Source organism: Sylvia atricapilla, chromosome 2, assembly GCF_009819655.1.
Source record: "Sylvia atricapilla isolate bSylAtr1 chromosome 2, bSylAtr1.pri, whole genome shotgun sequence".
Lineage (NCBI taxonomy): Eukaryota > Metazoa > Chordata > Aves > Passeriformes > Sylviidae > Sylvia > Sylvia atricapilla.
This window is the reverse complement of record NC_089141.1, coordinates 26882356-26907358: the sequence shown is the minus strand read 5'-3', so window position 1 is coordinate 26907358 and position 25003 is coordinate 26882356. Positions and strand designations below refer to the sequence as shown.

General features: G+C 48.3%; 1 protein-coding gene and 1 non-coding gene across 10 annotated transcripts; both read right to left on the bottom strand.

The window, feature by feature from the left end:
- Positions 1-457: 457 nt before the first annotated feature.
- On the bottom strand, positions 458-21369 carry CHD4 (chromodomain helicase DNA binding protein 4). Of its 9 annotated transcripts, none has more exons than XM_066341151.1 (40): positions 21277-21369; positions 20265-20426; positions 18176-18303; positions 17800-17991; positions 17339-17457; positions 16687-16928; positions 16475-16602; positions 16209-16344; positions 15593-15774; positions 15235-15474; positions 14227-14430; positions 13940-14145; positions 13578-13709; positions 13182-13278; positions 12604-12795; positions 12315-12515; positions 11261-11398; positions 9215-9336; positions 8929-9102; positions 8482-8623; positions 7893-8024; positions 7663-7780; positions 7321-7445; positions 6792-7029; positions 6448-6620; positions 6092-6272; positions 5905-6015; positions 5651-5739; positions 5433-5566; positions 4813-4957; positions 4454-4619; positions 3976-4085; positions 3610-3745; positions 3384-3461; positions 3131-3268; positions 2928-3036; positions 2477-2609; positions 1401-1596; positions 1122-1313; positions 458-1023 (listed from the first exon to the last, which is right to left on the bottom strand). In XM_066341151.1, exons 2-40 carry the CDS (start codon positions 20359-20361, stop codon positions 962-964), a joined length of 5838 nt encoding a protein of 1945 aa, XP_066197248.1. In that variant the 5' UTR covers positions 20362-20426; positions 21277-21369; the 3' UTR covers positions 458-961. The 9 variants fall into 9 exon arrangements, with proteins under 9 accessions (XP_066197248.1, XP_066197254.1, XP_066197249.1 ...); XM_066341157.1 differs by having other exon boundaries at positions 1138-1313; XM_066341152.1 differs by having other exon boundaries at positions 3610-3742.
- On the bottom strand, positions 4288-4426 carry LOC136358293 (small Cajal body-specific RNA 11). Its single transcript, XR_010743054.1, has one exon. It is a non-coding gene; the product is annotated as a small Cajal body-specific RNA 11 (non-coding RNA).
- Positions 21370-25003: the final 3634 nt, after the last annotated feature.

Here is a 25003-nt window from a genome sequence, read left to right as displayed (position 1 = left end):
TGTCCGCAACGTCAGCCGCGCGGGTCGCACGGCCCCGGGAGGCGGGGGGCCGCGGGCCCGCCCCGCCGCAGGAGCCCCGGGAGCGGGAATGCTGCCGCGGGCATTCCAGGAGGGGCCCGCAGCCCACGGCAGGGGCTGGACGGCCCAAGGCAGGCAGCAGAGGCAAGGGGGAAAGGAGCTGTAGAATCACACAGTGTTAAGGTGCGGGTGAAGAGGTTTAAAGATCATTTAACCCAACAGCCATGCCAGAAGTAGGGACACCACTCCTGAGACCCGGTTCCTCAAGACCTTATCGAACCCGGCCTTGAATACGGCCAGGGCTGGGCCATCTACTACTCTTCTCAGAGGCGTAGGAGATCCCAAAAGCTGCTCTGATACAGCAGAAGAACATGACTACCTCTTCTTTCAATGTTGAGACCACATACCCAGTACACTCATGACAATAGAGACATCAAAATAAAATACAAGGAAACTTTATTTTTCAGTTTTATCAACATTTTGCTCTGTTTTTTGTTGGTTTTTCATTGTTGTTTTCTTTTGTCTTCAAGCTGCTTATTAGTTGACAAGTCCGGTCAGTTTTTTGTATTAAAAAGGATTTTGATGGAGGTAGCTTTGTCTCTGTCCTGGCTTTTGCTTGGTCTTGCCTGCACACTTGTCTCAGTAAACAAACTCAAAATAAAATTAAGAACTGGAATTCCAGGCGGAGGCAAGGAGCAATGCAGCCAGGTTCTCCATGTAACAGACATGGCGCTGGGGCCTCCAGTCACTATATACAAAGTCCATCATACATCCATCCCCCTGTTTCCTAAACACACTCCTTGCTCCAACGGGCTGGCTGCAGAGGAAGGAGTTTCTTCTCCTTCCAAGAGACCTGAGCAGCAGCTTCCATGGAGGGAAACAGCACCCAGTCAGGAATGTCAGGCAGAGGGGCAGAGTGTGAAGGGGTGGGCTAAGGGGGTCATCACTTCAGCTTGGCTGAAAGGTCAACAGCACTGGGCCAGGAACTCACTGCTGCTGGGCGACCTGCAGGGCGAGAGAGGAGCACCTGAGACTCACGGGCTGGTCCCCAGAGCCCAGCCTGGCCCACGGAGGCCCCCACCCCCCAGAGCTCCCTTACTGACCAGAGAGGGTACGTACTTGTTGGGGCGGGGGCGGCGGCGGGGGCTCACTGCTGCGGTTGGCCAGGCGGCTGAGGATGTTGCGCTCCGACATCTGGAGGCGCACTGCCACAGGGGGGATGCGGGCAATCGTGGCAGGCAGGCGAGTCACATCTGCCTTCATGTCACTCAAAAGCTCCTCCAGCTGCTTCAGAACTACAAGAGAAAGGGACATCTGTTCGGACGGGGAAGGGACAGCACTGCTAAACACCTCTCCCACCCTTGTTTAACACACTGCATTACCTTTGTGCAGCACAGCATTGGCTGGTTTATTCCCAGCCATTGACTCCTTGGATAGGTGCTGGTGGCTCTCAGCCAGGCATTCCACCTCTGCAAAACGTGTGTTCAGAGCCATGGATGGGTGAGATGGGTCTTCAGACATGTTCAGATAGGCAGCTCGCCTCAACTGTTCCTCGATCACCAGCGCTTGCTCCAGGAGCTGCAAGGTGGGGCAGGAATGAGTCTTTCAGCAGCTGCCTGAGGAGGAGCCTTGTTTGCACCTCCACTCCCTCCTAATCCAATACCCCACCATCTCATAAAACGAGATTGTGCCACTGAATCCCCTCTCACCAAGCGGTTTTACTGAGTAGCCCAAACCATTAAGTGCTTTATGAGGCAAAATCACACACACAAGAAAACCAGGGTACATTGGGTCTAATAGATTACTGCAACTCCTCTAGTATTTTCATTCCTCCTCTGATTCTTTTTACACATTCTTTATGAGGTAAATGCGATGGAAATTATTCTTTGAACCCAAGGGAAAAGTATTCCATCCTATTTATAGAAAGAGTCTAAAATTGTAAGCATTTGGAGAAATCAACCTGTCAGTGTAGAGTTCATCAGTCAGTCTATAGTCAATCAATGTTTTGCCCCAAGACCAAGACCTACATGGCTTTCACTTGATCTTAAATCACTCCCACAACTAAGTTACGTTCACTCCTAAAGAGGATGAAGTAGAGACTGAAGGCAGCAGCCTTTCCAGCAACCCAGAGTTCTGTTCAGGCACACGGAGTGGGTTGTAGCAGACCAAGCAGAAGCTGTGACAAGAACAGCGACTTGAACCTCAAGCCTCTTTCTTATCAGTTATTCAATGAAAATTTGGATAGAGAGCACTGAACCAAGCTCCCCAATATAATTTCCAGAAAAAAGGAAGCTCCTATCATGGAGCAACTGCATGATCCTGAGATACATTGCTTTTTTTATTACCCCAAAAGAAAACAGCACTGCATTCATCTTTCCCTTTCTTGGTGGAAACTCGGAACCACAAGAACTTGTTCTTAGAGATCCAGGCAGTTATCATACTGAATAGGAATCCTTACCTTAAATCTCCTTGCCAAGAATTTATTCTTTATTTCCAGGAAGTTACCCCTGTTCATCTCACCCTTGAAGGGTTCATTGAGGATGGCGTAACGTGGATCATTCTGAATATCCTGCCAACGGGCATAGCCATGACTGAGATGGGATGAGCTCAGGCAAACAAAGGCAGTGAAAACAAGGGAATACACAGCCCAGGCAGTACTGTTCTCCAGAGGGAGTGGGGAAAGGGGGTACAGAGAGGGGATGAACAGCAGCCAAGGAAAAGGAATGAGATCTGTGACCTGCTAAGTCTTAACTATGCTTCAGGAAGCTCCCCCTCCCACCATCCCTATCACTCCTGTGAAGATAAAGCACCCTCTCACATAACCTACTCCAGTCAGATCCAGAACAGTCACTTTCACTGTGACAAATCATGTACAAGGTGGAAGAATGTGTCTGTCATGACAAGGATACTTGATAATCCCAGCTAGGAGCCAGTAGTCGTGACGCCGATGCCAGATCTCATAGGTCTTCTTGGTGACAGTTGCAGCCCGCTCTTCATTCTGCCAGAGGGAGTGTAGTTCTGGAAAGCCAAGAGACACCAGAACAGTTGGAAATTATTTCACAAACACAAGCAGGAGCTTATAAACACGTTCAAGCCGATAAAGATCTCATACCAGTGAAACCACCATCTGCTATGTTGAACATGAAGCGTTGCTTTACTGCCTTCTTATGCCTTTCATCTACTGACTCCTTCAGCATCTCTCCGTTCTGCAGCATCACCACGTCTCTCTTATCATCGTCCTTTTTCTCGTCTGTACACACAGGAAATTATTACAACAAACATGGCAGATACCACAACAAGTTGGACCCACAAGGAATCCTTGCAGAAGAAGGGTTAAGGAAGAGAAGGGAGTCATCGTGCCTCACCTTTCTCATCCAGAGTGATTACAGGAGGGTCAGGGGGATTTTCAGCAGCTGCTCTGTCTTCCACTTTCTCCACATCAGCTGCAGAAAAGACTAGGAACGTGAGATGTACAGGAACATAGCAAGTCCACAGTTTTGTTTTTCAACCAGTGAAACCCAATACTATTCCGTAACTTCCCACTGATTTTCTACATTCAAGCATATTTCTTTAGGATCAAGTGCTCTGTACCTTTGTTTTCTACTTCCATTGGTTCATCTGGTCTTTCCTTCACTTCTGTTTCCTCTACTTTTTTTTCATCTGCTTCTGTGGAGTTCACCGGGGATTTTGCTTCCTGTGGTGGTGCCTCCACAGACTGAGCACACTGCTGAGGATAAAGACCAGTGAGACACAAAGTATAGCAGTGCATGACAACAGAACACAATCGCAATTGCTTGAAAAGCAGAGACACACAAAACTCTGAGGTCAATTCTGAGGACCAGAGAGTTATCTTGAATATTGCTCTAAAAACTCATCCCTGCCTCAGCTGAAATTAAGAGGGGGCAGCAGTAGAGAAATTCACAAGAGAAATTACAAGGCAAAAAAGCCAAAACTCACCTCCATAGGGGCCTCTGTTTCAGCAGCAGAGGCACTGAGCTCCTTCTCTGGTTCAGCTGGTTCTCCTTGCTCCTTAGCACTAGCTCCTTCTTCTACTTTTACTCCATCTTCTGTATATTCCCCACACCAGGGCAGCAGAGCAGACAAAGCAGAAGCAAATCAGTAAGGTCTTCCCTGTTACAAAACCCCCTTCCTGGGCGCTCCCAGAGATCAGGCCCCACAAAATGGAACTAACATGACCCCTCCCCACCCTTTTCCTGCCCACTATAAATGCTGGGCTTCTCACTGGTGCCAGTTCATCCCAGAAAAGCCAGTGTCCTCTCTTGCCTTTAAGGGCTTGCACATGTCTTTGGCAGCCCTCCTAACATGAGAGTAAGCTGATCTGCGTCCACCCCCAGACCCCACCACCACAGTTCCGGTGAGGGGAACAGCCAGGGTAAGGTCAGGACGCAGGGTTGAACAAGAGGGGAGCCCTCACCAGGTGGAGGAACAGGGGCAGGTGTATTCGGCTGCGTATCCCCTGGTGTCGAAGGAGTTGGAGTTTTGGGAGAGGGTGAGCTGGGCTGTGAAAGTTTCTTGTTCTCCTCTATCTCTGCCAGTTCTGGCATACTCCAGCGGCCGTTCACATGCTCAAATTCCTGCACCTGCACAAGAGGGAGAGAAAGAGGAGTCATACACTAGAGGAGTCATACAAAGCTCATCCTTACACCTGTAGAGGCAGACCACTGAGGATAGAACGAAAGCAGGTGTGAAAGGAGAGGTAAGTCTCTAACACAAGACCCCAGTAACTACAGTTGTATGGCCAGCAAAGACCACACTGCTCTGCTAGGCACCCACCTTTTTGCGTATAAGTGACATGACCCCAATGCGAGTAAGGACATGCTGCCGAGAAAGACCTTCCCGTGGGACCCCATCTGCAAAGGTCTCTGCACCATCAGCTCCAGGTTCACACAAATGGCGCATGAACAGTGAGACATAGGCCCTGCAGGGATTGAGAGACAAGCAATTAGTCCACAAACTGCATTATCTGGAGACATGCATTGACAGACTCCTTCCAGCACATAAGGGAAATTACCCTGAGACTCTTAACCCATGGTAAGAGGTTGTGGGCCCCAGGCTCCTTCAAGGGAGAATTTCCTAACAGAATCACTATGTACATAGAGGGGACACAGCTAACTTAAGAGTCTTGAAGCAGAAACAATCATAAACCCAAGAAAGACTCTGGGGAGAGAGTAGAGCCTTGCTACTCCTATAAAAGCTTTTCTTTTTTTTTTGTGACTGAAGAGTCAGATCCAAGTAACAGAGTTAGCAACAATCCCAGCTTATACTTCATTCTCCCACAAAGAGTCAACCAATTAATTGAGGAAATACAGTCTCTAAGAAAAGGTCCAATTCCCATTCTTCCCCAAAAAGACTATTTGATGTCAGTCTTCCATTCCTGTCTAATGCAGACTCACTTGAACTCTTTCTCTGACTTGCCACGGAGGTCCCGAACAAGCCACTGAGTGGTGAAGGCATCCTGAGGTGGCATTCCATAGCGCATGATGGCATTGAGGAAGGCTTTCCGCTGGCGAGCATTGAAACCCAACACCTAGGATGAAGGAGCAGATAGACAGATATGGCAAGAGGAATACAGGAGCAGTGGGATCCAAATGCCTTCCTTGGTACAACTTACCTCAATGTTCCCTCCCACACGGGCCAATAAGGGAGGCAGAGGCTTATCCTTATCATTTCTCAGGCCCTTGCGGCTAGGCCGACGAGCTGCTGAAGAGAGAAACGCAGCTAAGTAAAGAGACAATACACAGCATACTGTTGTGTGAATACTGCCCCAGCAGGAAAGCACAACAAAACGTATAAATCGCCCAAATCAAGTCCCAATTACTTCCACACTCCAAACCAGCTAGGATCTCTTGCTCCAGTAGAACTTACCTTCAGACCTCTCATCAAAGTCCTCATCTCCTTCTTCAGAAGCAACTGAATAGTCTGACTGATTATCTGACTGGTCATCCTGCCAGTCTGAAAGAAAAACAGTACGTGAGCCTGAGACGCTACTCCGTTACTTCCCAGCAACATATACTTACACCTGTTTTTCCCTCAGGGTCCTATGGATTTGTACCTCTATCCTCCTGTGAGCCATCGTTGTAGTTAACTTGCTTGCGAATACGTTTGCCCTTGCCCAAGTTCCTGGCCAGATCCTCCTGTTGTTGCTCATAATGGTGACGGAGAAGTTTCTCCCAGTAATCAGGATCCACTGATTCCTCCTGCTTAATAATTTCCCGTTCAACTTCCTCTTCCTCCTGCCAGACAGGTAACAAATTCAGGGCTCTGTGCTCTAAGTCCTAGCTTGTCATAGCAGCTATATTCCTGCCTGCTTGGCCTTAAAAGCTTCAAAGCTCAATTAACTTAATTGATTCTCCTGATTCTCCTGATCACTCAGGAGAACATATCAGCTGACATCCACCTCATACTCACCCCCATCTCCTCCTCACGAACCACATACTGGGCCACCTTGAAGGAGCTGAGATATTCATTCATGCCCTGAAGTTCTGTATCTTCTGTTTCATCCTGGTTTCGATCCAACAGACGCTCAATTGCTTTGTCATCATAGTGGATGACACTACTGTCCTCACCTTCTTTGTTATCCCCTGAAGGAAGAGTACAAGACAGTGTTGCTGTATGGCTCTCAACAGACTATGAAAGGGAATGCCACCCTAGACCTTCTTTGTAGAGCTATCATCAGCACTGTGTCTACAGTCTCTCACTAAATAAGGAACCAGATCTCCCCACCCCTTTCAGTTCTACTCCCAGGCACTCACCCCCCTCAGTAGCCTCATCCTTGAAGAGCTCTTCAGTGCCAAATTTCAGAATGTCATCAAGTTCTTGTTTAGACATGGAGCCCGTCTTGGAGCCCAACCCTGGTCTCACTACCAGATGAGTTAGCATCATCTTCTTCTTGGCCACCTGAGTGATTCGCTCCTCCACAGAGGCCCTTGTCACAAAGCGGTATATCATCACTTTCTTGTTCTGTCCAATTCTGTGTGCACGGCTGAAGGCCTAGAAAAGAGATGGGCTCAGAACAATCTAGAGCTGCACAAGCAGCAATCTGATATACCCCACCTACCTCCACAAGCTTCCCACCTGCCTTCACATCAGCTCTTAGCATTAGTGAAGGCTGTGCCCTAGAAGAGCCCTCTACTATTTCACTTCCCATCTCTACCCACGCTCACTGCTCTAATTTTGCATATTTCTAGAGGGGAAGCTTCACACTCCTTCACTCTTTCTGACAATTTAATTTCTCCTCTTCCTCAAGGTTACTTCATAGTAAGCAATCTCATTCAGACTCACCTGGATATCATTGTGGGGGTTCCAGTCTGAATCGTAGATTATCACAGTATCTGCTGTGGCCAAGTTAATACCAAGACCCCCAGCTCGAGTCGAAAGCAGAAAGCAGAACTGCTGAGCTCCAGGAGCTTAGATGAAAAAAAAAAAAGAGAACAAAAGTAATCAAGGGAGTGCACAGTACTCAAATAAGGATTTTAACTGACCCACATCACCTGACAGGGAATTGCTACTAATTTAAGATTCCAGGAAAGCAATAGAAGACTCAGGGCACAACAATCCTATGATGAGCATTAAGCACATACAAGCCAAGCTTTCATTTTACAGAAAAAGTAGGAAAATCCATACCATTGAAGCGATCAATAGCCTCCTGACGCATGTTCCCTGTGATTCCTCCATCAATCCGCTCATATTTGTACCCTTCGTGTTCCAAAAAATCTTCTAGAAGGTCCAACATTTTAGTCATCTGCATATCAGAAAAACACCACACCAGAAGAGTGAGGGACAAATGGATATCAGATCAAGAGACTTGTTTCTAAGAAAAAGTATTCCAGGCCTAAAGGTTTTCTTCCATATACCTGAGAGAATATGAGCACTCTGTGACCTCCCTCCTTCAGGTTCTTTAACATCTTCTGGAGCAGCAACAGCTTTCCAGAGGCTCGAATGAGTGCACTGCCATCATACATGCCATTTGGCATTTTTGGAGCTTCCTAAAAAGAAAAAGAGAAAGAGGGAATAAGGGGCAAGGAACAAAAACAGCTTGAAGGGATTTAACTTGGTCTTAGTCCCTCCCCAGCTGATGCTGACTCACACCTGGTCACTTAGTTTGGCACAACCACAAGGTACAGAACTGCCTGTATGGAACACCTGTGCCTGTTCTCTTGCAATTTGACTCCTACATACCCTCCTCTTTTCTTACTTAGTCCCTACTCTTACAGTCTTCACCACCTCATGTGAGTCAAAAGACAGCTCCTACTTGTCATATAAATGTGCTGGAAAACAAAGGTCTTAAAGCATGTTTGGCCTAAATAAAGACAAGATGAAAGAAATATAGAAGCAGAAAGAAAGAAATGGGAACCCCATCCATGCCTTGCCTAGGGAGCTAGCTGGCCTCCTGATAACAGCCAGCAGGGAATTTGCCTATACAGAATAAGTGACTGGACGTACCATAGCAGCCACAGGAAAGAGGTAGGGGTGGTTACAGCACTTCTTCAGATCCATAACAACATTGAGCAATGAGACTTGGTTACCACCACCCCGTGCATTCAGTGCCTCAAAGTTTCTCGTCAAAATGTATTTATAATATTTCCTGAAAACAAAAAAGAAAATAACTCAGACAGTTGTCATGAAAATGACTAACCCACTCTTCTCTTGCTAAACTCTGTGCAGCTTCTGGCATTACCTGCCAGCTACCTAGGCTCTGCCAGGGGCACTCACTATCTCTTTATCCCTTAAACCAGAGCACAGGATTAGTCCTTCATCTGCTCTAGTGGCAGCCCACTGTGCAGAAAATCCTGTAGAATAAGGATAAGGCTGTTGCAGCACCCTCTTTGAAACTGCAGAGCAGAGAAACAGTAGCTCAACAGCAGGTGCTCTCTTCACCCCCACACTCACTTCTGCATGGGACTCAGCTCCACTCTGACAATGAGTTCAGTCTTAGATGGCATATTCTTGAAAACATCAGCCTTGAGACGCCTCAGCATATGTGGGCCCAGCATGTCGTGCAGCTTCTTGATCTGATCTTCCTTGGCAATATCCGCAAACTCCTCTAGGAAGCCCTCCAAGTTACTGCAGGGAAACAGACACTCAGCAAACCGCACAAAGGAAAAAGAGCAAAAGAGCAAGTGAGGGGAAAGGAATGACAAGACAGGCACAGGCTGACTGGCACTGCAAGACATACTGGAATCTCTCGGGCGTCAGGAAGTTCAGCAGGTGGAACAGCTCTTCCAGGTTGTTCTGCAGGGGAGTTCCTGTAAGCAGCAGCTTGTGCTGGAGGGAGTAACCATTCAGCACACGGAAGAACTGGAAAAGAGAGAGCAAGGAAGAAAGTGGGAAAATAAACCAAAACAAGCACACACAAATACATCAAAGGTTTATTAAGTCATAGGCTTACAAAAAAAATTCTAGAAAGTTGACACCAATCTAGGGTTCAATTTAGATCACATCAGCTGTTTGGACAAGAGTTCCAAGTAGTTCACATTCCAGTCAGGGTTACTAGACTGATCTTATTTGGATCATTGTTCTGCATAGCTAAACCATGACTGCAGCAAATCCTCTGAGCCATCAGGTGCTAGTTGGTCTCCTTTGCTCTTACAAGTTACAAATCTTTCAGATCACAAATCACTTCTAGACTGCTGTACTATGTATTTTTTTTTGCTAAATTACCATTCCACATTCCTACAACTACTCTGCCTTGAGAATTCTAGAAATAACTAAGTCACTCTTCCTATTCATATTACTCCTGGCAGCGTTCCAGAGCTCTGAACAAGCAGAGGAGAAAAAGAGCTAAGGGTTTGCCAATGTGTCTTGGAGGTAAATTACACTGGTTTTCACAACAACGAAGTAATTCCAGCCAGATGTGGTGAGCAGTTAAGCACAAGTGTACCATGTTCACCTGCACAAACTGACAGTAAAGCAGTAATTTATCTATGAGCTTGGCCATTTCTTTGCTTATCTTACACTTAGCATGATACAAGGTCAAACTTAATGAAAGCAGCTGTACTAGATGGCAAACAAAAAACAAATCACTTATGTTTTGGTTACTGCACCAGAAGAGTACTTCTAGTGGCCTCCACAGGGATTTATCTTTCTATGTAGTTATAGTTAAAAATATTCTTATTTTGGAATCAAATGTGGAAGTTGCTAATTATATCTGCAAAACTTTAGGAGATAACCCAGATTTGTCAAGAAGCATCTGACCTATCTTACAGCCAAACACCTATAAGCTACTCTTACAGGACAGGAAACTGCTGTAGAAAAAGGTTTAATGGCTCTGCATAGTGTCAATGTGTAATCTTGAGACTTTACATCCTCCTTCAATTAATTAATATTAATAGTAAGCATTTTTTCCTGCTTCCAATGGTTTCAATGCTAAGCATAGAACAGCATCCAGTCTTGCTAACTACAACAAAATAAGATCTAGAAACTGAACTGCAAGCACAGCTGTGATGTCTCGGGAAGATGCCCCACGCCAAGATCCAAAACACTAAAGCCATTTGAACAAAACAAACCAACAAAGAAATCAAGCAGCAATTTTGTCTACAGTCTCCAAGAACCTCTAAAACCAGCTTTCCAATAATAATTGTCTTTGGCATTCTGAGCACTAGAACCCAGCTGTAGACAGACAAATCAATACCAGAACTAAGGCACAAGGCCTAGGGAGGGGCTGGATTAAGAAAGTACAGTCACGTCTACTCAATTCAAACAAACTTAGTTAAGGTGCAGCCTCATATTAAAGCAACTATATGGCTTTCAGCACCTATCCAGGCATTTCTGAACACGTCTGGCCACCTTCAATCTCTGTAACACCCAATTAGTTCTGCTACAAAGCCAGATGAATGCAGAGAGCAAGCGTACTCTGGAAGCAGGGTAATTCTGCTCACAGAGCATGTTTTATGCTCAGCATGGTAAACCTTTTCAGAACTGAGGTGGTGCAGGTATGTGATCTGTTTTCAGAGAAGTCATTTTGTATTTGAGAACAACAACCACATCCAGGTTTTTCTGTTTTTCAGTCTACACCAGTTGCCCATTCATGTGGAAAGAAAGATATTTTAACCAGTGATCTGTATAAGCAGACTTGTTGCCAATGATGATTGATCTCCAAATGCAGTCTGTTGATTTTCCTTTTTAGTAACACATCAGATTTACTACTGAACAAATGACTAAGAGCTGTCTCTCTCCCCTGCAACATATGCCATGCCCATGAACCACCTATGCTTCTCTGTACCTTAGACTGATTGTTCTTCAGTCTGTGAGCTTCATCCACAATGAGACAGGCCCAGTCAATAGAGCCCAGTATGGCCATATCAATTGTGATCAATTCATAGGAGGTGAGAAGCACATGGAACTTGACAGCAGCCTCCTTCTGCAAATGAAAAGAATGAACATGTTATGGGATAGTGGATGCAGTGTTCCTCCACCAAGTTATCCTGACGAGCTCTGGTCAACAGCACATCAAAAACTTTCATACCTCCAGTCTCCTGTTACAAGATTTGAAATGCTGCCCAAACCATTTCAGCCTTTTAATTCCCTATTGCTCTCAACGCACAAGTCTACCCAACCCTCTCAGTACCTGCTACTTTTGGACAGATGCCAAATATTCTAACAGAGATGCTTAACAAGTTGAAGTATGTTAAGAGAACTGAGATTTGGAGAAAAGAGGCTCATGATAAAGCTAAGACTTCAAAAGATAAGTAGTTTACCATGGAATTTCAAATTACTACTAGTACTTAAGGTTGTTGACTTCAAAAGGAAGGAAATGAGTCTATCTGCCTCTGCCACTGAAAATGCTTTAGCTTCCATCTTGGTTCTACAAAAAGCAGCACCTAGGTCAGGCTCTTCCTTCCTGTCTGGGCACAAAATGCAATTTCTCATATGTCTGGGTATGGCCTGTCAGCCAATTCCTCAGGATGAAAAAAAATTCATGCTTCTTTTGTATATTTTTCTTTTACGACAGTGGCAATTCTGATATCAACTTAGGTCTGTAGCAAAGATGCACAACTTCACAGGTTAAGTAGGGAAGATAGAGGGACTTGCCTAGGGTCAACATTACCATAGTCAACTATCTTTCTCCAGGACTTCATCAGTTCAGACTAGTAGGAGTGTTTAAACAGTCTACAGCAGGAGTCTAAACACCCACTTGTCATCAATTTGCAGTTATTTCCCCTTAGAAACTACAAGCACAATCATGTCCCAGGGATAGCAGAGAGTCTGAATCTCAACAGCTGAAAGTCAGTGGAGTGCATCTCTATTCAGGCTTGTGTTACAGCAGAGTTCTGTACCTTCATTCTGGATGCTTTTTTGCCTCCACGTATGGCATTATCCTCAAAAGTGAACTCATTCTCACGGATGATGGCCCGGCTGTCTTTGTCCCCGACATAGGTCACTACATACATATCTGGGGCCCACATCTCAAATTCTCTTTCCCAGTTGATGATTGTGGACAGTGGTGCACTCACCAAGAACGGACCCTTTGAGTGGCCCTGTAAGTAAGAGCCAGTAAGAGCATTAGATGACTGCAATCACTAATACAGGCAGAATCTCCCTGGGCAGTGACCTCCTAGCTCTCACCTCTTTGTACAGGGAATACAGGAACACTGCTGTCTGCACAGTCTTTCCCAGACCCATCTCATCAGCCAAGATTGTATCTGTGCCCTGGGCCCACGAGAAGCGCAGCCAATTCAGCCCTTCCAGCTGGTAGGGATGCAAGGTCCCCCCTGTTACATCGAGGTACTCTGGTTGCCGGTCATATTTCACTGTTGGCTGTAGTGGAAAGAAGGAAGAGTTGGAATCCTTTTATTCACTTAGACAACTAACAAGAGTTCTTTCTTAGCCATCACTATGTTCACTAGCACAGATGAGGCTTCACAGATGACAACCAGACTAGCACCAAACCCAACTTCCAAATGGCCAAAGGCATCTAACAAGAAGCCTTTTCTTTTGTAAAACCCTTTCACCAAGAGCTAGGGAGTCTGACCCAATGGACATGGTGGACCTTTGTATGAAGGCTCCCTAATATCACTTATTCTTTGAGCTACAAGGGAGCTCTAAACCATATGCTGTTCACTTTTTGGTTTCCTATTTACCTGCAGGCACCCCAAAATAAGCAGCTCTATCAGATGGCTCCAAAGCAAAGAACAGTAACTTACATCTACTGTGGGAGTCTCAGGGGGTCTTTCCAGTTTCCGCATCTTCACTTTCTTTAACTTCTTACCAGGCCTGCCCTCTTCACCTCGCATCAGCTCCCTATGCAGACACAGTCCCCAGGACACAAGTTTAATGGCTTTTTATTAACAGATTAGGAGAAAACTCTTGCAGAGAATAGGAGGACAATCACCCAACTCAAACAGGCTCAAGAGAACAGGGCTGGAACCTTCCTGAACTGATAGAGTGGCACAAGGTCCCTGCCCAAAGGCATAAGGAGTCAGCAACAAGAGGATGTTCTTGCCCATTTCCGTCTATTAATCCAGCCAGTGCTAGAGCTTGACATACTGCAATACTTTCTCTTGAGTGAAGGGAAAGGAAAACAATCTCTAGTCTCCTACCTATGATTCCAGTAGGCTTGCTTGTACAGGTCATAATCTTGAATATCCACATCTTCACTTTCCCAGGATGCCTGGTCATAGGGTAGGTCTCTCCATTTAATCAAATAGTGGACATTCCCCTTCTTATCCACACTGCAGAAGAAACCAGTAAGTCTCAAGCACAGTGATATGGCAGTATTCCCCCCATCCATGCAAATGGAAGGGATGGACTCAGTGAAGCAGCAGAAACAGAGCAACAATGTATGTCATACCAACAAAGAACTCACACTGCTTCTCCCAGTCATACTGCAGTTTAGCTCATCCCCTCTCCCTTAGCCTTGCTTAAGGTCTTTGTTGAAAATCCTCTTTGTTACACCCCCTACCTATGATTAAGGATCCTGTGGATCATCATCCACTCTGGCTTGATCCCATATCGATAGAAACGCTCCTCCATCTCAGCATATTTGGGGTCCTTGTTTTTTCTCTTCCGGCTTTTTTCTTCTTCCCCTCCAAAGTCTCCTGAGGGTGGCTCATCCATGTCATTTTTGCGTTGGTAGTTACGAAACATGACCTGGCAGTGCAACTCCAGCTGCAGTCAGGACACAAGCAGTCAGTAGTTGTTTAAGCCTCAACTGTCCACCCTTACACCATTGTTAGTTCCTCCACTCACCTGTAACTCTGACACCCAGGAGCAGTGCCAGTAGGACATGCCCTGCCATTTAACAAAGAACTGCCTTTCAGGCCGACCCTCCAGAGGCTTCGGGGGCGGAGCATTAGGGTCTGCATCAGGTGGACGTGGTGGCGCGGGGCCAACTGGGGGCTGACCCCATTTCCAGATCAAGATCTTCTGCACCTTTCCTTTCAAAGCTGGGCACTGGGAAGTTAAACAGAGCTTGATGTATCACAGTGTATGTACTCTAATAACATGGAAGCAACGAGGAGCAGAAACGGAGTCACTTCTATGGTTTCACTACACAGACAGAATATATGCTAGGCTTGATGAGCCCAGTAGTCTGCCTAACTACAACTTTACTGAAAGTTTGTGCAAAAAATATTTGGCTGTAGAACTAAGGGCCCAACATAAGCAGTTTTTTTCTTTATCACCAAGTGAAAGCAATTAACACCATTTATACTACCTATTCCAAGAACTTTCTGGAAAAGCATGGCATTTTTCTCCTAACCATCTACTAAGAAAGGTCTTAGCATTACAAAGCTTATGACAGTGCAAAACCAGTTTGTCTCAGCATCAGTTCAAATTACTTTAAGCACTGAATTTGCTTGCACTTGTTCTCCTGCTTCTACACACATACAGGAGCCCAAAAAAGTGATCCCTGGCATGCTGGATAAAGAAAAACAAAACAAAACAAAACAAAACCAAAACAAAAAAAAAAAAAAAAAAAAAAAAAAAAACACAAACAAAACTGTCCAACTACCCTGCATGTGAACAAATCTCATGAGACTCAAGAGGCTGTAGCCTGGTTCTTTCCACTGTCAGGAGAAAGCAATCAATCAAGGCACAATACCACTACAAAAAGTCAGGCTTTTAAGCTTTTTGACAAAAGTGTATGAGGAGACAGTCTTCAAAGGACCATCTATTTCCATAGAAATATGATGATCCAAAGGGATAAGATCAATCACCTCTTGTAGCAATAGGAGAATGGTACCAGCGGAAACTCACAGTGCAGCGAGGACACAGCCATTCTCCATTGGGAATCTCAGGCAGTGGGGGATTCAGACAGTGGATGTGATAGGACGAAGGACAGGCATCACAGCACAGCAGCTCTCCTCCATCCTTGCAGACTCTACAGAACTCCATATGGTGGTCATCCTCTTCCTCAGCATCCCCCACCACATCTTCCAGGATTTCCTCACCTTCAGAATTATCCTCCTTCGCCTCCCACTGAATGCCCTCTTTTTCCTATGGAAGACGAAATAAAAACAAAGTGATTATTTCATTACCACAGAAACAGCCCCAAGTCACTTGACATGCCCCTCATACATGACCTCTTGCACCATTTGGGGAAACCAATACTCACACAGTGCGGGCAGCTCCATTTGCCCTCTGGCGCTTTCTCCATATCAGGGTCCAGGCAAACCATGTGGTAGGCACGAGGGCAGGTATCACACAATATAATTTCTCCTCCCTGCTGGCACACCTCACAGTAGTCCTGGTGATCAGTCTCATAGCCATCCACGGCCACTGTAGAGTCCTCCTCACCTGCAGAGGGTGATGAGGAGTGACTGTAGTACAAGCCACAGCTACAGGTTTCCTATAGCCAGGCAGGATATACTCCCAACAGCCTACACGGCCATCTAGAGATCCAGAATACAAAACTCTTACTCTATATAAACAAAAAGGCTGAGAAGGAAGACCTGGAAACAGGAGCCAAATAAGTCCCTTTGTGCTCCCTTTCACCCGTGAAATAAAAGATACAGTCAAGGCCAGGAAAACTCAGCACTGCATCTGCTCCCCTAACAAAGAACTCCTGGAAGAACTTCCAAAAACCTTTTTCTTATTCAAAATAGTATCAGGTTTTTCCACAATCAATTCTCCCTCAAGTATGCTGTTAAACATCACTCCACACAGACATCCCTCTAATCTTTCTACACACTTAGCTATGCTTATTTCCAACTGTTGGCAGGTATCTATACCTTTCTTTTTCTTCTTCCCAGCCTTGAGTTTTTTGCGACTGCGGCTACTACGGCTTGTAGAGCCATCTGAAACAGAGTAGCTGTTGATGCTGGCATCATCAAAGTCTGACTCCACATCCAGATCATCATCTTCACTCTGAGGTAGGAAAGAGAAAAGCTTTTTTTTCAGACACACATGCTGGGGGGCAGCAATCAGACACACACCCCAGCATCACTATTGCATCATGACTTCTTCCTCCCGAGGTCAAGAAAGGAGCATCACTTACTGATGATCTTTTACGCTTGGAACCAAATCCTCCCAGTTTGATTTTCAGTGGTGCCACCTTCTTTGTTTTAGGTTTCTTGATATCAGGAATACGAGGACTGGCCTTTGGCTTCCGCCGGGCATTGGGTCCTGGGAACACAGGAGGCAGAGTCAGAAGGGCTATTGCCTTGACACCACTCACATTCTATCCTCCTGCCAGACTCTGCTTCTCACCTTTGCCCTCCTTTGTCTTGGCTTTCCTGAGTGGCACATCTACGGGGGGCTGCGGCAGGACAGCATCCACGTTTGTCACCATACTCTCGACTACTGCAACAGCTGCTGCTGCAGCAGCTGCCACAGATGCACCTGAACTTCCCTTGAAGGGGTTGTTTGTGCTGAACTCCCTCCATTTGGCTCCCAGTACCATCATCATCTTTGATACTGCTATTTTAGGGTTCTTGGCTGCAATAAGTGGCCTGTGTACAGTTAAGGAAGGAAGGAAGGAAAGGTTACTGAACCACCCTGAAATTTAGATTATTCCTTCCCACTGCCACCCCCATTAGCACCTTTATCTCAAACTACATTCCGTTCTAATCTCTGATCTCAACAGCCAAAGATTCTCCCTACTCTCACCCTTCATTCCATGTGAAAGATGCAAATGTTTGGGGGTCTGGAAAAAAGAAATTAATTTAGCAGAGTTGAGAAGAAAGGGGACTGGGAGAACCTACATCATCACAATTACTGAAAACAAAAAAGCTGGGGATCAAATATTTTACTGTTGTTTCAGTTTGCACTCTAGGTACTACACTAGCATGCACTGAGGTTCCAAAATCAAGGAATCTAGTTTTAGTCCCCGAGCCATTTCACGTGTAGGCTTGTAGCTCACCTGACAAACTGGCTGAAAGCTTTGTAGTTGGTGAGTGTGCGATAATCCTCCTCTGTGAAGATGTGATCAATATCCTCCATGCCCCAATCTTCCAGGAGCTGAGCAGATGACTTGGGCTCCTATGAAAAGAGAATCATGGCAACTCTGAGCAGAACTTCCACACTCCACAGATGACCTAGGGAATTTTTTCCCCCCACATTTGCTTATCACTACCATAGGACACAGCCACAGTAGCGGATCAGTGGAAACAGAAAGTATTTGGATTCGATATAAGTTCCATGTGTGCTTAAAGCAGTAGAGGGAAGAATGCAAGGTGGGAAGAAGGTCAAGTCAGGAGGGTCTAGTGGAAGAAGAGACTACACAGTCCCAACTCCCTGTGCAATCCCAAAGGGACAGCACAATGATCCCCCAAATCAGATACACGAAATAAGAAGCAAGCAGTCAGCAGGGTAGCTTGTTACCTTTGAGTCATCATCTTCTTCCTCCTCTTCCTCCTCCTCCTTGCGCTTGGCTTTGTTTTTCTTTTCCTTCTTGGGTCCTAATTTCTTCTTTTTCTTCTTCCCAGGGGTATAATCACTGCCCTCACTGTCAGAGCGCAGAACCTCCTCTTCTTCCTCCACAAACTCATTCCCCTCACCAGAGCTGTCCCCTAGCTGAGGAGGGAGGGAGAGACCAGGCATGAGAAAATACCCTGGGATAAACACTAAGCACTGCTCTCTCCCCAAGTTCTACAGGATTCATTCAAAAGATTGCTGCTACTGGCCAACAACAACAGTAAGCACCCTCGCCCTACATATCCATATTTTAAAGTGTGACCTTAGGCATCCTTCTTCTTACCTCCTTCTTCTGACGCTTGCTGAGCTTGGGCACTTTGGGTTCCTTCAGTTTCTTGGGCTTCTTCTTCTTCTTGATTTTGGGAGTGTCAGCCTCTGACAGAAGCTCTTCTTCTGGCTCTTCTTCGGGTTCTGGATGTGAAGAGGTGAGGAGTCTTATTTAACCCCCATCTGTGCACTCCAATACAGCCCCCCTTCACAGAGATCAGCTTGTCTGCTTCTTGCTACACACTTACAAACAGAGGTGGTTACAACTCTAACTGTCCATAACAGATACTCAAAGATTGTATCCTAAGGTACCATCAACATGGTTTCCCCCTTCCCAACACCACCTATTTGCACAATCTTGCTTCTCCAAGTAGAATTGCACTCAGAACTCAGGGATAAGAAGTTTGCCATAACCCAACAAGAAGAGGAAAGAGCATAAAACAGATGGCCACATCTAAAGGGGGGCAAAACAGCTAATGCATTTGAGAACCCGAGCAAGATACTGTTTCAGTCCATGGATCTCCAGAAAAGAAACCATCTAGCCCTCTTCAGCAGTACAGAACATCCTACAGCTACATGCAAATACAGGCTAGTAAGCCACTACTTTTCCTCCTCTATAGGGAAGTTGTTACTCAGCAACTCTATTCTGATCCAAATTAGAACCTTCCCCCAGCCCCAGCAGCTAGCAAGCTGATTGCCTGGCCAGAATACATGCCAATTCCCCAGCATCAGTGCACACTTCCATCTGTGTGCCCCCGTTCCCTGGCTGTCCTTGGCCCGAGGGGCAGGGGCAGCCAGACAGCCCTTCCTTCTCTTTGTGGCAGGCTGCAGGAGCAGCGCGGCCACCCGCCCTCGCCTGCTGCCCCGCCCACTGCACACAGCCAGAGTCACTCCTTCTCCCTCCAAGGGAAAATGGCCTCCTGACCACCCGAGCTGGGCAGGATGGAGGAAGTCACAGGTCAGAGGAGGTACCGCAGCCGGGGTTGAAACAGCAGAGATAGAGGTCTCAGAACCTGGAGTCCCGTGCCTGGCTGCTGCCATATTCCCAACCAATGGATGTCTCTTTGCTCCCATGGTGCTGCAACACCAGGTCCTTCACGGATCATGCATCTTCTCCCCCAAGTTCTGATTTAGAGCCTCTAATGACCTACCCTTTCCAAAGTATCACCTAAACCTCTCCATTTCGCAGTGATTTTAGAGTTTTTTCATAAAGATTTGCATTATTGATGATCCCATTCTGCCCAAGATCTCAGAGGCACCAGAAAACTCCAGAGACAAGGTTTAAGAAAAAAAATGCCAAACAAATAAAAATCCAAAACCCCACAACACCATCTTCTCTTCTCCAGTTACACTTCTCTTATACGACACTACAACACTCCAGCATGAGTTAGTAGGAAATCCCACACTCGTACTACAATTAAGTATATACATCACTCCTTTTTCACAAGGGAGTGAAGAATCCAGATGCTTGTCCACAGAGCAGGTCATCAACAGCAGCAGCAACAAGAAAAAAAACCAAACCAGAAGAATTCCCTGGGCTATAACTCAAGCCTCATGTTGATGATGAGGATGCAAACACAAGGGAAAAAGCAAGACACAAGGACAAAAAAAAAAAAAAAAAGCAAAGGTGAGCAACCAGCACGGAGCAAGAATCACAAGAAACCTCAATAATTGGGTGTGGTGATGAAGGAAAGTGGGTCACGCAACAGCCCAGGGCAGTTTTCTCTGGACGTCAGCCGGCCTGAGTTCCCAGATGAAAGCAAGCCAGGCAACCTGCCCTTTCACATACTACCCCCCTCTTCCCCCTCCCCATTCATGAAAATTGAAATTTGCAAGCATTTTGGTACCCAGCCAGAATTGGACACTCCGCCTCCATCCTCTACACCTCCTCCAAGCACAGGCCCTGACAACCTGCAATGGCTTGGAACAAAGTCAGCTCCACCTGACACAAAGCCGCAAGCCTCTCACTTCGAAGTAACCCTGGGACTCGGATTTTAAAAACGTACGCGTGATTTCCAGTGGGAAAAAAAATTACAATCCCCAACACATCATGCATTTCACATACTCAGCTTGAGACCAACATTATCCCCACTCCACCTGCATACCTGGATGCTGGGGGATAGCGTTGTTCAACAGGATCTCCATCTCATCATCATCACTGCCCCCTGAGCACGGTGATGGAGATCCAATGCCCGAAGCCATGTCCTCCACACTGGGGGAGGCCTGGGCTTACACAGGTTGTCGTCTTCTTGCCAGTCTGGCCAGGACTTCATTGAAAAGAAAAAGAGAAAGTTACAGCGAACCTGAACTCCGTTCTCCCAAGCAATAGTGCTACTAAGAGATCTGCGAGAAAGCTTAGACAGCAACTTTACTGGCTTTGGAGCCTATGGATAATAGAAACACTGGCAGCAAGTGTCAGTTTAGAGTTGCGATAAAGCAGGCTTTGAAGACACCAGATATTAAACTGAGTCAGCAACTCATCTCTGGCGAGCAAGCCAAAACAGCTGTCCTAAAGGAAAACTCTCCCGTCCTCTGCAGCCGGGTACCCTCGGTTATGTCTGCCTTGGGTCGGGAGAAGGCGGCGGGGCAAGCTAGGCAGCCGGGCTTCCAAGGAGCCCTGGGGCCAGCGGGGCGGCTGTCAGCGCGGTGCCCTGGCCAGCAGCCCCAACCCGCCCCGGGCTGGCACTGCAGCGCCGGCCCTGCCCCTGCCCGGCCGCCGGCCGCACACAAAAGGCCGGGCGGTCTCGGCAGCCCCGCTCCGCCGCCCCCGCCCGGAGCGGGGCTGCGCGGCGCAGGGCGGGGGCGGGGGGCACCGTCTCCCGGGCGGGGGCGCGGGGCGGGGCCGGGGAAGTCCGGCGGGCGGGCGGGCGGCGAGGGGCCGCCGTTCCCCGGGGACCGGCGCAGGCCTGGGCTGCGGGCAGCGGCGAGGCGGTTGCGGGGCGGGGGAGGAGGGGCCGAACCCGTCCTGCGGCCGCCCGGGCAGGGGGACGGCGCTTTCCCGGAGGAGCTGCGGCCGCGGCCGACGGGGCGTCCCGCGGAGAGACGCGTCTGCTGGCCTAGACGCCCCGGGAGGCCGCCGATGGCCCTGCCCGCCCTCGTTCCCTCCCGGCTCCTCACCCGGCTCCGGACCCCGGCTCCCCTCTCGCCGCTGCCGCCGCTGAAGGGAAAATGGCTCCGGCCGCGGCACCGCCTCTTAAAGGGGAAAAAAAACCCGGGTAGGCCCCGCCCCCTCCCGCCTACATCCCATAATATGCCCTGGGACCCCGGCAACGAGCCCCGCCCCCGTCTCCCCGGCGAACACACACCCCCTTCCCCCCCCCCCCGCCCCCCCCGACATCCCATAATATTCACCCTCCCCTCAGAACTTCCCACTCACTGCCCGGCCCGGCATCCCATAATAATAACCTCCCCTCCCGCCGGTAACATCCCATAATACTGCCCCCCCCCCCCCCCCCCGCACCTTCACCCCGAGAAACATCCCATAATACTCCCTCACGCTCGCACCCCTTCGCTCCGGCATCCCATAATACTGACCCCCACCAAGAAACATCCCATAATACTGCCCCCGCGCGGGACCTCGCGCGCCGGGGCAGGGCGCCCCCCTGCGCCTCCCGGGGCTGCCATCCCATAATAGACACGTCCCCCTCCCGCGAGCAGAGAGCGGTGGGGGGGGAGGGCGCACTGTGAGGACCCCCCGGAACATCCCATAATAGTCACACCCCGAGCGCGCACATCCCATAATAGTCACACCTCCCCCCCCCGCGCGCCCAGGCAGGCATCCCATAATAGTCGCCCGGAGCCACCGTCCAGCCCGGCATCCCATAATACTCGCGGCCGCCCGCCCCGCACCCGCGGGGCTCCGCCGCCGCCCCCACCCGCCCTGCCCGGGGGCACGGGGCCCGCTCCGGCCCGGGGCACGGGGCCGACCCCTGGCACCGCGCGGCCTCCGCGCACCTCCCGCCTTCCTGCGCGCTGGCACCGGCCCCGAGCACAGGCTCCGGGCACCGCCCTCCCACCGCCGACCGCCCCCGGCCTCGGGGCTGAGCGCCCCGCTCTCCCTGCCCCGTCCTGCCGTGCCCCGTCCCGCACGCTCCGCCCGCGGGGCCGCAGGACCCATGCAAAGCTATCCGTGCCACCGCCAGCCCGTGTGTGGGGAGCCCGCAGTGACTTTGGTGCTTGCCCTGCACCTCGAGGCTTCCTGGCTGCTGGTACCTGCAGAACTACCGACCCCAGGGATACGCCTTCTCCCGGGCAACTAGCAACAGGATGAGAGCATGTAGTCTCAAGCAGTGCCAGGAGAGACTTAGGCTGGACATCAAGAGGAATTTCTTCATGGAAAGGGTGATCGGACCTTGGAATGGACTGCCAGTCACCATCCCCAGAGTTGTTTAAAGAAAGGCTGGATGTGGCACTCAGTGCCATGGTCTAGTTGCCATGGTGGTGTTTGGTCAAAGGTTAGACTTGATGATCTCAGAGGTCTTTTCCAACCTCATTGATTCTGTGATTCTGTTATACACGGCGTGTCCACGTACTCCATTCCTCCCTGTCACCCAGCACCCTGCTCCCTGTGGCAGCCTCCAGCAGGAAACTCATCACTGATTTACACAGACGGGAACGGTCCGTAGGTATAAGTATACTTCAATTATGCACATACAACTGTATCATTAATTTCCCATTAAACAAAATCACATGCCATAATGCTGCCTTATCCTCTGTTGAGCATTTTCATAACACTATTAATCTCAACAAAGTGGTGCAGTCCTGTCCATCTCTCCCAGTGAATGTGTGGGCGTCAACAACTGCATTTGTTGCCTCCACTGTCCCACGCCTGTGGTCCAAGTGCACGTTTCATCCCGCCACAGTGAAACACGCCGCAACACAAGTGGAGGATTGGCTGTTTATGGACTGCAACAAGTCGCTTACAGATCCTGTAACACAAGCCAGGCTTTGTCTGCTGGAGCCCAGTGACAATACGTCCACGCACACAGCAGGCATGCGGGTGTTCCATAACTCCATCCCATCACCTTGGCCGTGTGCTGAAGTGGCTCTGGCTTATTGGCAAGCTCTCCCTTACCTGTGCATGCAGGCTCCGACCGCCTCCTCGCACCGGCAACTCTGCTGAGATACCACCAGGCTCCACCACCACATCCGTGTGCCCATCTCCACTGCGTGCTCCCACACAGTTCCACAACGCACAGTACGTTGCACCTCTCATACCCTGGTTCCCACCTTGCCATCAAAGACTAGACCAATGCATCCCAACAGGCTGTTGTGTAATCCATGTTCCTGCACACATAAAAATCCCACGTACCTCTCCAGCCATCAGCAGCATGCGCCCTGTCCTGTCCCTGTACATACCTGTGCCCACATGATGGTGATGCTCTCATTTATCTCAGCTCCATGGAGGAAAAGTGGTAGTAAAGAGTACACTACTCTTCCATAGATGCTATCCATCCTCTGCATGGATTAAGCAGACCATCCAGTGCTACAGAAACATGTGGTGGATCACACCACCAGCAAACTCACATGGACCTTTGCAGGACTTCTCATTTCCTCTTTTTTGTGCTGACAGCCATAATCCCCTTTTAACAGGAGCCAGGCAGACAGCCACACCAAATTCCTGAGCTGAGTAGCCCAGCCCCAACCAGTGTCCACCAACTCCACATTTGCCTCTTTCCCCCAGTGGCTTGGTCACAAGGGGAGAGGTGTGATGGAGATGAAGATCCTGCAAAGGGAGTTAGGTGCTGAGGCTCTCTCTGCAGGTGATTCCCAATGCTCCTGCCAGCACAGTTACAGTCTGAAGAAGGCTGTTTGCTATTGGTTAGGCAACGCGTGCCCCAGTGCCTCCAATGCTACAGCATGAAGCTTCCCAATGAGCCATCACCTCCCTGAAATCCTTCTCTGCATGACAAATAAACACATTTTTATCATGAATGTGCCTAAGGTTCCCCACCTCAGCTAAAACTCCTTTTTCTCTTTATAACTTGAAGTTCCTTCATCAGTCGAAATCTTAATTTTCCCTCAAAACAAAAACTCCATATGGGATTATGATTTAAGCGTTTTTACTGTTTGTGAGGGCCAAGTAAATGAAATTGATTTTAAAAAATAGATTTCTAAATATTTTCCTTTGATGAGGAAAGGATAGATTTCCAGTCATTTGGCTGCTTTAAACTTGGAAGTTGCTGTATCTTACTGTGGTTCAATTACTTACCCAGTTTAATTGAATCTTTTGAGTTTATAGCACTTGACTTGGAAACAATTACAGCAAGATCTGTGTAAGACAATCTTCTCTACCTGCGCTGATGCGTGTCACCACCCTGAACAACCCCACAGCACACCTCCCATGGGGGAAATGCTTGCAACATCTTGCTTTGGTGCTGCGCCCTTGTTGGGAAATCCAAACTGGCCAGAGGACCTTCCACGCATCCCTGCCCAGCTCTACTTCCAAGAACAACCAAGTGAAGTGGGCTCTGTACTCCCACAGCAACATGTTGGGGTGACTTCTGAATAAATTTCTGTAATTTTGTGTGTAGCCTAAGTTAGTCAGGGCTCAGGAGAGTGAGTCCTGTCCCATCTCCCACCACCTCGTGGGCAGCTGCCTCTGTCCAGGCTTTTATCAGGCCCACAGGCCTTTTTAACTTTCACTTTTAATTTATGTTCACTTTTAAACATATTTCCCCAAGGTAACAAGAAGAACAAAGCTTTTGACATTGTTTCACCCTGGAACTCAGGGTTGTAGGCTGGAAACCTCCATCCTGTGTGTTTCAGTGCTGCCCAGTGTGGGAGGCAAGGGTGGGAGGAAGGAAGTCCAGAGCATTTTGGAAAGAAGGGGAGACTCTCCAGC